Source organism: Pseudopodoces humilis, chromosome 5 (genome assembly GCF_049639895.1).
Source record: "Pseudopodoces humilis isolate 2021_Gansu_Grassland_sample_001 chromosome 5, ASM4963989v1, whole genome shotgun sequence".
Classification (NCBI taxonomy): Eukaryota; Metazoa; Chordata; class Aves; order Passeriformes; family Paridae; genus Pseudopodoces; species Pseudopodoces humilis.
The window spans coordinates 58,946,660-58,961,124 of NC_142204.1; the positions used below are offsets into that span (position 1 = coordinate 58,946,660).

The 14,465-nt window shown below is 42.1% G+C and overlaps 1 protein-coding gene across 4 annotated transcripts in view; it reads left to right on the forward strand.

Moving 5' to 3' along the window:
* Positions 1–7,236, forward strand: part of LRRK2 (leucine rich repeat kinase 2) — a 64,037-nt gene extending 56,801 nt beyond the window's left edge. Inside the window, exons 49-51 of one of the 4 annotated variants that reach the window (XM_005519190.3) lie at positions 324–532; positions 3,521–3,595; positions 5,446–7,236. In XM_005519190.3, the coding sequence (XP_005519247.2) occupies positions 324–532; positions 3,521–3,595; positions 5,446–5,567 (406 nt within the window). In that variant the 3' untranslated portion in view covers positions 5,568–7,236. The remainder of the gene's footprint in view (positions 1–323; positions 533–3,520; positions 3,596–5,445) is intronic. The other 3 variants (XM_014248996.2, XM_014248997.2, XM_014248994.2) reach the window with 3 other exon arrangements.
* The last annotated feature ends 7,229 nt before the right edge of the window (positions 7,237–14,465 follow it).

A 14,465-nucleotide genomic window follows, 5' to 3' on the forward strand; every position in this document is an offset into this window, starting at 1 on the left:
CCTTAACATGCCACATCAGTTTCTTTTTTATGGTGAGGTTAGGAGAAGGTGTAGGTGTGCTCTTCCCACTTTGCTGAGACATTATCCTCCTACAGACTGGGGGAGAACTAAGAAGTGTTCTTACCTTCTATTTAAAGGTTTTCTGAAGCAGACCAGGTGGCTCTTTGGAGTCCAATAGTTTTAATCTCAATTTGTTTGCATGAGAATTTTGTGATTTGACTTGGTGAATGATTGCTTAAAAGTCTGGTATTCAGAGTGTCATTTTAGTAGCTGCAGAATAGGATGCCACCAAATTCCAATGCAAATTCTTTCCATACTTGTAGGAACAAAGTGGAAAAATTAAATAAGGAATCAAAACATAAACTGGCTTATTCTGGAAGAGTGAAGACCATTTGTCTTCAGAAAAATACTGCACTGTGGATAGGGACAGGAGGAGGACATATCTTGCTGCTTGATTTGTCAACACGTCGTCCTGTACGAGTCATAGACAAGTTCTGTGATTCTGTTCGAGTCATGATAACAGCTCAGCTGGGTGAGTACTTTGAAATCACTGCTAAGTTTAGGTTTTCTCTGTACTGCTTGTTATAGTGCTCCAGGAACATATTAGCACTAGCCAGGATTTGTTCATTCATTCTACTCCACGGCTGTCATTTTCCATCAGTGTCAGACTCTAGGGTGTAAACTGAATACCAGCAGGCTGAATACCTGTGCCCACATAAAGCAGCAGCTCTTCCCTGCTTGTCATTGGTCTGCTCATGTACCCCACCTTCACTGCATCCCTGTGTTGTGCTTCAGTGATGCATCTCAGCTCTCACCATCCTCTTGTCATGTGGTCTTTTCTTACGTGTGTCTGCCTGTGTTCTTTCTCCATCTCAAGTGTGATTCAGGAATGGTTCTTTTAGATTTGGGTCACAGGCAGATCACAGCAGAGCTGGGAAAGTGCTACACACCTGTACTTGGGGTGTGCACTTGTGTGCTGCTGCTCTCATCAGGGATAGCTGTTTCGAGCTGCTGTAGGCAGACAGGACTTGTGGAGTTTCAGTGGCAGGAATGCAGCTGAGGAAGGGACACTCCTTGGCTGCTGAAACTTCCTTCACACTTCCTTCCTTCCTGTACATTGTCCTGCACCGTTTCCAAAAGTAATAAAGGCCATATCAACTCAAGTTTGTGGTGCAGCTGTGGTGAATACATTCGAAGTACACATTACTTGAAAAAGTCCTTTGTGGCATGACATGTGGGTTCCCATTACTTTCCACAGTGTTTTGGAAAAAACTCTGGAGTTTCCCTGCCAGTGTTATTTAAACTGTGTTTGCTATCCAAAAAATTAACAAACCAAACACTGAAGCTGTTGTGAATTCAGCAGCACACTGTAATTGTGCTAGCAAATCACAGTTGCAGGCTGTGAATGTTTTCTACTTACCATCAGGAACTTACTCTGTGGGCTGTTTCTTCCTTTCTGGCACCAGAAGGATCCATAGACTACAGTCAGGTCATACTGCTGGCAATGTTCTATGGGTCAAACATACCTCACCTTCCTCTGACTTGCCTTTGCCTGAAACAGCAAATGCTACAGTCAGTTCGGAGCCCAGCTGTTAATGGTGCCAGCTATAGCACAGCATTATCATTCCATCTAGTCCTCATAGCTACAATGTTAGTATTATAGAAGGACATTTTATTTTTAGCATTTTGTAAAGAGTAATTACTATGAAAACATAATTATTGCCTTGCTGCAGTCACTGATAGGGAAAATATATTGTATAGAATAGTGTGATTGAAAAAACCTTGAGGCTCAGTCACCTCAACATTTTTAATCAAAATTTTATTTATAGAAAAATTAATATTCAGGAGTTTAGCTGCACAAATCTCAAAAACAGCAAATAAGATTGATATATGCAGTTTGATGTGTACTTTTTTCTTTTGATCATCTTTTTGCAGCAATTATTTATAAGGGCTAAGGTTTTTTTCCTAAATTCGAGGACTTGCTTTCTACTGGAATCTCTGAAAATGTCACTGAGGCTGCTGAGCAGTTTTTCAACAGTACCACATTGCTTATGTGAAATAAGAGAAGATAGAGGAAGTATTTTTGTGTGAAATAGTTTCATTTAAGGTTAAACTATATAATCTCAAGAGGTAAATATTTCAGGAAAAAGAGATTTCCAGACTTTGAGACATTAATGTTATCTGTACTTCATATATGAATATGTAAATACAATGACATTTTCCAGTTCTGTCACCTAACACATTGTTGTTCAATAGGCATGAGACTTACCACAGAGAATAATTTAGATGTAAATCTGTAGTTTATTTTGCAAGTACAGATTTAGATTCCTTTACAGTAAGACAGGACCTAGGTCTAAATAAGAAACATACTTAAATTCCAATCACTTCTGTAAGGAGTATGGATAGGACTGGCTATAGAAAAAAATAAATTTATGAAAAATCTGAGCATGGAGGATGTGTATGGTTCCCACCATCCCTCATCTACTATAACCAGATTTACATCACTCTCAGAGGACAATATAGTGCTGACCTCCTCAGGGCAGGAAAAACCTCTCTCTACCTTGCAGAGGTCCTGGGACATGTTAAAAAACTTCTCAACTGCAGCTTTCACAGTTAAGCCATACTCCAGTCTATTTATACCCCAGAAACTGCTCACCCTCCTCATCTTTGCTCTGGGAGTGTAAGGCTCCATGTGTGAGGCATGGTGCTGCAGCGGGGTGTCTGCACACTGGGGGCTGTTCCCTGCCTGGCCTGATCCTAACCCCAGGACATAGGCTGGGTCCTGTCTCTACTAGCTGGAAGCCAAGGGCACCCTCACAGTGCTGCCAGTGGGAACCTGGAGCTGCTGTGGCAGGAGAACATGCAACAGCTTCTGTCTATCTTTGCAAGGCATTTATAGACATGTCTTGTTGGAAATAAGCAGGAAGTTGATATTGAAACACTGGCACATTCTGTTTACCCTTCTGTGATCCAATCACTTCTGTCTTCCAGGTCTTCTTTTACATTACTCAGTAGGCACCTTCTTATGATCTATCCCTATTTCCACTTCCCATCCATATGTCATCATAAGTTTAAAACTTTTAGTTCATCATTTTTACTCAGTTTTTTGTTATGTTTGGTTGGTTTGATTTTTTCATAACTGAACTGGCACATTTTGCTGTGCACTGCGACTTCACTTGCAGCCTGTCCTTTTGCTGTGACATCTGTTTCCTGTGACTCTACCACCTCTGCCTGTGCTGTATAATAGGGTGCTTTGTTCTTGGGCTTGTTCAGCAGGCTGGGTTGGCTGATCCTGTGCTTATGCCTTGGAACCCTGATAAACCCTGACATTAAATGGAGATGGGAACTACATTGTCTTCATGTCCGGGTTTTTCATGGTTAATGATTTTGAATAAAGGGTCTGGTTGATTGAACTCTGCTTTCTGTCCTCTTAGTGCCTTGATGCCATCTACTCTTTCTGTCCTTAAATTACAAAATTCACATTAAAATTAAGATTTGACATTTTATTTCTTTGAAAAAGGGAGTCTCAAGAATGTGGTCCTTGTTTTGGGATATTGCTATAAAAGTGACACTGAAGACAACAAATATCACAAAGGTATCTGAATTGTTTTTTATTAACTTGTATTATTAGTAGAGGAGACACTGTTGTGCTTGACTATGCACTGCCTGTGAAGAGTTGATCATCATTTGGCAAAATTTTATTGAAACACTACTATTAAGTACTTTTTGTTTTCTTTTGCACATCTGGGCTCATACAAACTAAAAGTAACTTCCAAAAATGGATCTGAGGAAGCCACTGTTTGAAGGATACAATACAATTTTTTGGGAAACTCTATTTGGAGAGTAAATGTCATTGTCTAATTGGAAAGTGTATCAAATGGACTTCCAGAGGTGTCTGTGCTAGGTCAGGAATCCCCAACATTTTCATGAGTGATGTGGATGAAAGAATAGTGAATGTACTTTTCAGATTCGCAGACAACTCAAAGCTAATACAAGCTCACTGGGGGGCAGGATTAGAACTCAAAGTGAGCCTGAAAAATAGAACTAATGTTCTGGAAGGAAATAGGATACCATTCTGTAAGGACAAATGCAAAATCTTTTATTTAATTAGGAATGATCTGCTGTACCAGCATGAGGAAATGATCAGCTTAAACATCAGTCCTGCAGAAAAAGGGTCAGAATTGATCAGAGGCTGGTCATGAATCAGTCATGTCATGCGGATGCAGATGAACCAAACACCACTCTCACACCATGAAAGTGATGTCTGTAAGCCATGAGCTAATTCTTAACAGAAGGAGCCTATTTATTGCTGAATGTTCTGGACTATTAGGAGCAGTCCAGAGAAGACAAATGGAACCTGTGAGGAAATGTTGCAGGGAGTTAAATTGGTTAACATAAATAAAGCTTAGAGGGGACATGATAATAGGTTTTGAATATGTAAATTAAGAGCAATAGAATTAAGACTTCTGTGTATTCCCTGTGGGGAGGATAAGCACTAACAAGTTTCTGTTACAGCAAGGGAGATTTCAGTCAGACGTCAGTAAAAGCTTCGTGACAATTAGGATAGCAAAGTGCTGGAAGATAGAAAATCTACATCTTTAGATTTTTCTAAAAACAGTTTAAGTTGATGCTCTGATCAATGCCCTTCTTCACCTTTATCTCATCCCAGTTTCAGTGACTCCTAAAAATGTGGCAGTGATAGTATAAAGTTAAGGAGGGCAAGTGTAGATGAGCTGACCAAAATGAGCCAAACTTCAGAGCACTGGGTTTACATTGTGCTGTTCCCCAATTCCTGTAACCATAAGAACATTTATTGGCTTATTAGCATTTTTATTTTATTTAAGAGTTACATTAATTACAGAGAAGAATCGGAGACTCCAGAATCCTTGGGGCCTTAGTTTGTAAGCCTTGACTTGTGTAAATGTTCTCAATTATCCCTATTCCACTAAAAAAAAGTGAATTCTTCATGAGTAGAGTTGTTTGCATGAATGGAGACTGAAGAAGTGACCTTTTCCAAGTATATTCACTAATCAGTTTTATTTTACAGTGAATGGGGTTTGAGTCTCATAGGCATTTAGGGTGTATCTGCTTGGAAAGGTAGAGGTGAAATTTTAGTAGGCACCTCAGTATTAGCATTAGCTGTAGCTCAGGTCAGTACCTTAAGGTCCATAGGCACCAGGACTGGTGTTTTGAGTACTTTTAAATGGGATACTCTAAATTTAGGAACTAGAATCCAAATCATTGTGCAAGTACAAACATCTTGTAACCCATAACTGCATCACCTCAAACATGAAGTGTCATGGAACTTGTCTTCTGGTCCTAAAGATCATGCCTTTGTTGGGTGAATTTCTGAGTAATTGATAACAAGCAGATCAGCAAAATCATGTCTAATTATGCAATAACTCATCTCTGTTGCATATTTCAAATTTTCTTTTTCTTCTCCAGAGTTACAATCCTGCGTGTCAGTGTGGGACATTAACCTGCCCCATGAAGTGCAAAACTTGAAAAAGCACATAGAAATTAGACAGGAATTAGCAGAAAAAATGAAAAGCTTTTCTTTGGACTGAAGATTCACCCTGCAAGTGTCATCTGTTTATCTGGTCTTCCATACTAACATACTGTGCAATATTTACAACTTCTTCTTCCTGTTGTGTTTAAACTAAAGCAGGAAGAAAATTACCATGAGAGTATTCACAGGATACGAAGAAGAAAGAAGTTAATTGTAATATTTCAAAGGACAGAAAACTGTTGAGAATTTCTGATTCTAAAATGGTATAATGTATCTGTTGTTTACCTGTGAAGTTCTGCTCTCTGCAGCTATGGCTCAACTTCAGTATAATGTTGTTCATCCAGTTTTTGATCCCAGTTAAAATGGGAATAAGCCAGGAGACTATAAATGGCTCTCTACTGAGTTGACACTCCAATAAGAAGCAAAATTTAAGCCTCTGTGTGTTTACTGCAGTTTGCATGTATGAGTTTGCTCCTATGATTCATGGTTTAGTAATGTCAGAGCTCATGACCCTATGAAAAAACATCACATTTTATCTAACAGCAGTGTTTAAAGGAATATATAATTACTACATTATTTTTTGAAAACAACAAGGCAGAATCGTCTGTGTTTCCTCCATGAATAATTGACATTTTTTTTTCACTATGACTAGAATACACCCCATTGTGCTACAATAATAAAGTAGCTCCAAATTAAACACACCGTGAGGCTTCTGCACATTGGTGTCCTCCTGCAGCACTGCAGTCTGCCTGCTCCTCAGAGATGCAGTCACACCACTGGGAATGCTGCCAGTCACATAGCTCTCTTGTGCAACTCTCTTGGAAGAGAGAAGAGAAAGCACAGGGTGAATGCTCTGATCTAAATGCTGCTATGACTTGTTCTTAGTCCAGCTTGCTTGTTTGCTCACCTCAGTCTAAAAAAAAGGGAAAACTTCTGCTTTGATTTTTCTAACATGCAACATTTCCACTTACTCATTCTTGTTTGACTTTGTGGTGTTTTGGGGGATAATCAGGGGAACCTTGAGGAGTATAATAATTGGCTGCCTCTTCCAAATTTGTTTCCAACATCATCATTCAAGAATCACTTTTTGCTGCTTTCTGGCTGTAAGTCCAAGCTTCTGCTTACAGTCCACGCTGACTTGCTCTAAGGAAGTGCCTCATTTCTGTCCACCAGAAGACAGACGCCATTCTCTTTTTTTGATACCAGAAGAATCCATAGGGTGCTCCCAAAATCTCAAGGAGTGGAGTATCCAGAGCCATTCCTGAGTCTAGGGAGATGAACAAGGTTGAGCAACCAAAAAGTTCTCAGTTTTTGTTTGATTGGGTTTTTTTTTTGTTTTTTAAATTATATACGAGGACAACAGCATTTCTTGTTTCCAACTCTAGCACTGTTCTATTTTCTGCCAGTTGTGGAATGCATACTTGGGATTCTTTTCAGATATGCATCCCAGTTTCTATGCATTCTTGTAATCTGTGTACTGAAAAGAATTTGCTATTTATATGGGATTTTATAACTCAGAAAATATATATTATGTTAGAATAAATACGGTTGTTTTTTTTAAAAGAAAAGAATATATGCATTGTGATTAAGTTTATTTGTAAGTCATTTTGAAATGTAAACCTAAATATTTCTATTAAAACTGTTCTTTGTTAATAATGTAAGTCTGCTTTCTTGTTATTGAATTTTGAAGGAGGGGCTTTTCTGTGCAGTTTTTTTGGCATTTAATTCCTTCAGGATGATGCAAAATTCTGGCTTGTAGGTATTATTGACACAGTTGCATTCCTGCTTATGCTCTGTCTCAGTGCATGTCTTGAACCCTTTTCCCTTCCCCTGTTTGTGTTCTGCTTGGTGTTCCTGCAGCCTTCCCCAGAGATGGGAGGTGACCTGTAAGGAATATTGTCCTTGTGGTCACTGGCTAACATTGATCCATAGACTGAATTGGGTCATATATTCAGTATTATAGGGATGGCAAAGAACAAAAGAAACTTCAGCCAAAAGAGAGTCAGGAGCTCATTGCAAACCAAACTCAACTGGCCACTGCTGATTTATCTGTGGCTGGAGAGAAAAATTCTGTCATGGTGGTAACCCACTGGGACTGTTTAGCAGTACAGCACTCATTCACACAGAGCACAGTGATTCCACTGCATCCCCACCAAATACTTTTTAGTACTGCAAGAAAATATTTAGAGAACATCTTGTGTTGGTGCTTCTTGTTAGAAGCACTCAGGGACTGGCATCCCCTCCCCAGCTGGCACCTGCCAGCAAGGGCAGGAACAGCACCATTGAAACCTGCACTTCCCAGAAACATCTCTACTGACAAACTATAAGGAAAGAGGAAAAAAAATATGGATAACTTTGTATTCACTCTGGTTTCAGTGGAACTGTTTGAAAACCAGTGGTGTTTGAAAACCAGTGGAAGCTGATCACATGAGAGTACAAGTTCTGTCAGATACAGTTTCTTGCATAATTAGAATAACACCCAACATGTGAAAACAGATTACCTTGACTTCAGAAAAGAGTCTTTTCACTCATGGGAAACAAGCATGCAGTGTGATGTGACTAAACACCTGAGCTGGGACAGGTGAGTAATCCCATCTCCCTTAGTGCAGCTAAAGGGTACTGGGGTTTAAACCTAAAGACAAGGAAACTAAACATACACAGTGAGCTGAATGCCTGATTGGATAATGTTGGGGGTTTTTTAAAGTATCCTTCCCCTCTTGTATGACTGACTTTAATTAGAGTAATTCTTTTTTATTACTTGCTTGCTCTGATAAATTACATATGCAGATGCACCTGGTCATTAATTTTAACCTCATTTCTTTTACAAGCAGTTTCTGTCAACCCCACTGTAAACAAGCTGCACAGCCTGATTTAATGCTCTTTTTTCCTCTGAACTCTCATACTGCCTCTAGTGTCCCTTATTATTACCCTATTACTTCTTCATGCACCACTTTGGGGCAAAACTGGGACATGTAAGGGAGGAGAGAGAATGAGGCCTATTAGGTGTGGCTTAACCCCCAAATGTGGGCTTTTGCAAGACAAATAATCCATTATAATGACCACTTCAGATACCAGAGCCATGAGAAAGTAGTGAGGGAAAACAATGAGTCTCAGTGAATGAAGAAAAGACAGTGATGGTTTACTTCTATTAGTCTTTCAAGCAGAAAAGCTTATAAACGACTTTTCTCACTTATTTTCTGGCTTTTGGCATTAATTAAAAAAAATCTGGAAAGAACTCTCCTTACCTGCCTTAAGAGAACCAAATTTCCTGATCAGAACTAGCAAGTATTCTGTTATTTCTGTCTCAATTAGTTCTTTATCCATATTATGAACATATCCCAGGACTGTACTGACCTGCACATTCTCTTATATAAAGCCTTCTCCATGGTCTTTGAACAGGTATAACTCACTGGTTGCCAGCATACTATTTAGTAACTTTTCCAATTTTTTTTGTTAGGTAGGTATGTGTCTTTGCAACAATTAGTTTATAAATACAGAGTAGCATAATCACATGAAAATGGAGAATCATAATTATTGCATATTTGTATTTTAAAATTCATTATTTTAAGAGGAAAAAATCCACAAGATATATTAATTATTGTTGTATTAGCAAGGGGAAACCTCATTTACCAAAAATTTAGAAGAGAACCCAGGTGAAATTTCTAGCACAGTTTCAGGAATGTTCTTTGCTATACCTGTAAGATGTGTAGGCACTTTGAGAACAGCTGTGCCTTGAGCTGTAGGCACCTCAGGAAGACTCCGCAATAATTACACTGGTCCTTGTTTGATTAAGTAGCAGAATTACAAGAATTACCAAATGGTGATACAACTTTTCCCCTGCAGTGACCTCAATATTGACCTGCCTTTTTACATGGATTGTTTGAACTGAGCAGAAAACTGGAATGATTTTTTAAAGGTTATTAAAATCTATGATATACCAATAGATCTATTTAAAAAACAGTAGTTTTTTTAAAAAACTATATCAATATGATTCTAGTAAAAACATGATGAAAGTCAAAAAGCAAGCAAAGGCCTTTTCTTTTTTCCCTTTCTACTGTGTTGCTTTGCCTTTCCTGCTGCCAGAGGTTTAAGTGCTCAGTCCCTACAAAGGCTGTCATTAATTAGTGAGGACAGACATAAAAATCAATGTGCTGTCTTTGGCGTACATGATTATTTACTTCGTTTCCACCACAGCCCATTAGTGTCACTGACCTGAAAAGTTAAAGCAGACAGAAAATGGGAAGGAAATTAAAATGCCCTGGGACTGTTTCAGTGTTTTGCCTTTTCTGAACCATTTTTCCCCGTGCCTTTTTCTGTGTTTTTCCCGTGCCATGTCCTGGCACTGGCTCCTGACGCCACAGCTGTGCCTGGGAGAGGGGCAGGCTGTGCTGGGGGAGCTGTGGCACCGCTGCCACCCAGACGAGAAGCACTGAAACCATTCTGCAAGAAAGCGAGGGGAGAGAAAGCAGGAGGGGAAAGAGAAATAATAACAAGCAGAAGCTGCCGGTATCTGTGCTCAGCAACCGAGCCGGCAGTGCTGCGGGGGCCGGGGCCCAGCTTTGGTGCTGCCAGATTCGCCTCACGGATCCCCTCAGGGCTGTCCCCGGCAGCGAGGTCAGGACAGAAAACGCGGCCAAACGGTGCCCGGTGCTGAAGGATGCCTGGGCAGGAGCGAGCGGGCTGGAATCCCCTCCAGCGACACGGAGCTGCATCCCTCCGGGAGCTTCCAGCTCCTCCGTGCCAACACCTCCCGTGCCAGAGCACCCCGGCTGGCCCCGGCCACGGCTCCCTCTCCGGGGCTGGCCTTGCACTGCCTCGCCTCTGCAGACCTGTTTAACGGGGCAGCAAAAGGGACAAAACCCTTCACGACAAGCTCCCTTTCCAAGTGAAGGATGAGCCACAATCCGTCCCAGCGGGAAGGGGGAGCAGTGCCTCAGCTCACAGGGTTACACCGTTCCAGCACCGCCGCCTCCTCCCCTGCTCGGGGCCCCGCAGAGCCCAGCAGCACCATCGAGCCGTGAGGACACTGCGCTGCTACAGGCCGTGTGGGAGCGATCTGTGCAGCGGCGACGGAAACAGCTGGTGATTTCCATTATAAATACACCAGAGAAAGGTCGGTGGGTCTCAGTTCTGCTTTCTCTTGCCACGACACCTCTGCAATTGCTTTGAAAACACCTGTTTTCTGTGGAGTTACAAGAAGCATCCATCTCCGACACTAGCTGCCAGGGTCCTGAGCTGTAATTTGGACTTTAAATCAACTGAGCTAAGGCTGAGGCCCAGAAATGACAACTTCATACCAGTATCCTCAGAGATCACAATAAATAAATATTTTTAAAAGCTGCAGAACTGCTCTCAAAGCTATGCGCCCTTGGATGAGCAGCAGCAGAGGCTGCAGCTTGCCACACAGAGGGTGGGTTTGGGTGCTGCTGCTGGAGGACTGAAAGCCAGTCCATTCCCCCCGAGGTGATGTTGGCCATGTAAAAAGTATTTCCTCTCTCCACAAGCCTCCAGAGACTGCTACAGTGACCACTCCTTTGCATTAGTCAAGTACCACGAGGTTCAAGTGAAACTCAAAAGATGCTGTTAAACCGCATATGCACAAGTAAAGGTTTAATGAGCTTCCTATTATACCAATGAAGTTCAAAATTTGCAAAGTGAATTTCTAAACTTCAAGGAGGTGCCCACTAGCTGCTGAAGCACAGCAACAGCAACACCTGATGCATGCAGAGCCAAAGGCTGGGGTCACCCTGCCCTGTGCAGTGGCCCTGCTCAGTTTAAATGCCACAATTGCTCCCAGTCACTTTTAATAACCAACCACCAGCCAGGAAACTAAGCTTCAATAAACAGTAATTTTCCATTACTATCCATGAGTCAAAAATTCAGCTCCCCATGCTTTTTTTTTCTTTTCCAAAATAGTCCAATGTGTGGAGAACTCTACAACTAGAAAATTTCATAGCAAAATACACTCTCACCTTGTAATTACAGGAAAATTTTCCAGGGGTAAAACCCAACAACCCCAAACCCTTTCAGTTCTGTTTTTATGGATATTGCAGTTAAACCCAGGAAGAGACACAAACACCTGGGCTCTGCAGGGACTCAGAAGCAGCTGCTGCAGAGCAACTGGTCCTGCTGGAAGAGTCTGACATCTGCTTTGCTGAAGCTGGGGATGGAAGTGGAGCAGGGAAACGCAGGACCCAGCTCAGAGCAGCATCCATGGCAGCTCCTGTCTGTGCCTGTGTAGGCAGAGACACGGGCACAGGCAGCCTGGCAGGAGAAGCTCTGCCCATCCTGAGCCTGCCAGCAGCTATCTGCCATGGCCTCTTGTCCCCAGACCACATCAGGGTCCTCCTGACCCTAAACTAGTCTGGCTTTCTGATTCATTTTTCACAAATCAAATTACCAGTTCTGCAACTCTAAATATTTCTATGTATATATGCAAAACAAAACAAAAAAACCCAAACCAAGCCACAATGAGATCTTACTTGAATTTTGGTAAGTGGAAGCCCCACAGAGACATGTTTTCAGAGCATGCCTTCAGGTCTCACCCAGGGGAGGCTGCACTACCCAGCCTTGGTTTGTGTTGTGATGAATTCATGGACCAGCTTTCACAAAACTCCTCTGGAAGGCAGGGAAAGGTGACACTGCCTTTCTCCTGGGCCAGAAGCAACCAGAAATCTTTTTGGAAATGATGTCAAGCTATGGCAGAAGGAAAAGATGAAGTACTTCACATGCTTTTAACTAAGTCTGCTCAAATGCATGCCAGTGCACTAGCAATGTGTGCAAGGGCAAATAGTGGGCAGACCTACACCATCAAACCCTTGCCAGCGCACAAAAGGCAGTAGGCAAAGTCTCTTAAGGCTTTTTGAAGCATTAATTGCTAAGTATTAACTTTAAATGCAAGCATGGATATTTTCTCTAACCAGCAGGTCTACTGCCAAGGCTAAATATCAGACACAGTTTGCATTCACTGAGCATTGGCAGAAAAAAAATGTCTTTACAAGAAGTATCTTTGCACCAAACTGAGTAAGGAAGGCGTAAATAAAGCCCAGCTTCTGGAGTGCCTTTTAAAAACAGATCTTAGCATGTACCCCCAAACAAGCTGTTCTCCTTCCCCATCTTCCCAGAAGAAAGCTGCAGTACTTGGCTACCTCTGAAGAAATAGGGAGCAGAGAGCTTTGGTATCATCAGTGCCACCGAAGATCTGACAAGGTGATCACATTGGCCTGCTTCAGTGTTACTGCATCATTACACAAGACATCCTTAGCAACAGATCTTACAGAGAACTCAACAGCAAAAGGACAAGGCAACAGCTGCCTCCCTGACCTTGATTTTGTCTGTTCAGTTAATCACAGCTGCATTTATACACCAAATATAATCTGCCTCTGACCCTTCCTAAGCAACTATGCCCTCTACTTAGGGCTTAGTTTGTCAAATCAGTCCTTGAAAAGCTTAAAAAGATCTTGCACAGGGCAGGAAGGAAAGTCATTGCTCAGTTCCATGTAGGACTGACTCCATCAGCACATGTCCTTGTCCAGCCATGGACCACCCCAAACAGGCACACCAGGCAGAGCCAGCCACTGCAGAGAAAGGCTGAGCCCCATACCTGCAGTACAGGTCCCCACCACAGAGCTTTTGAGAGGGAAACAGGTGAATTTTCTTTCAAATTAGTTACCTATTTCTGGTATGAGAATTTCAGGGGAAAACAGCTTGGGTTTGCTTTTTTAAAAATGCCTGCTACATCTCTTAACCTAATCCCTTTCCACCTACAGACATTCCTTTCTTCCCCATCTCTACTAGCAAGAGCTCCAGAACATCTGCTAGAAAACTCAGGGAAAAGAATAAAAAGAGCCTGGAGTAGGAAAATTTCCATTCCTATACCCATTTCTCTGTCTTCTTGTGGTGTGTCCTGTAGCAGGCTCTAATGCACAAAACAGAGATGGTAAGAAAAACAGCAGCCATAGAGAACAAAGGCATCCATGCCAGCTTGACTCCCACAGCCTCCCCATCCCACTGCGCACCCACACCCACCACAGCCTCTCATACACAACTCAAGAGCACAGCACACTCACCTAGAAGCACTATTATTATTATAAGTTACATTAATTTACCCTTTCTCTCAGCTCACGACCAATTTTCCCTCAATGTTCTCTTTCACAGCTGAAGGTTTTGATCACAGCCTGTCTCTGCCCCCCAGTTTGCTTTTGCTGCCTTGTCCACAGAGCAAGTACCTGCCCCAACTGAGCCTTCCTGCCCATTGAAATGTCTCATCCCACCTTCTGCTCTACCATAAAGCAGCAACCCCTTACTCCTGCAGTGCCAGGGCTGGCTATAGTCTTGCCTTTTCCTTTTTCTAATCAGAAATCTTTTGTGAAATACAGCCAGGAACACAGTAGTGAAGTGTCGTTGTAACTCAAGAGATTTGCTAGCAACTTCTTGTCAATGCTGTGCGATTCTGGCTTGCAGGTGACATGGCCAAAGATGGTCAGTTCTGTTAAAAACCCAGATCTGTGTTTCCTCTTTAGCCATAAAACCATCACCAGACCAATATCCGTTCTCATGCTCTCCCCACCTCTAGGGGCTGGCACCGGCTTCCTACAACACTGGGGTGAAGCTCAAGGGCCACAGGGGACACTGCCAGCCAGGCATACCACTCCAGGTCTCAGAGGCAGGCATGGTGACCAGGCACCTCTCCCTAGGGGAGCAGGGCAGCAGCATTACACAACCCAAACCACACTGGCTGGAAGTGGGCAAGAGTTTTTGTCCAGACAGACCCTGGTCTGCAAATGGTATGCTATGAACACACCTTATGAACGTTAAAAACTGTCTTCCCATGGGCTCGCTCTCTTCACCATCGTGGAAGAGAGCAAAGGATAAAAATACACAATTTTGACCATTTTTCCTAACCCAAAAAATGTTATGATATCCCCCTTTCAGAAAATACACATCACATTAACAT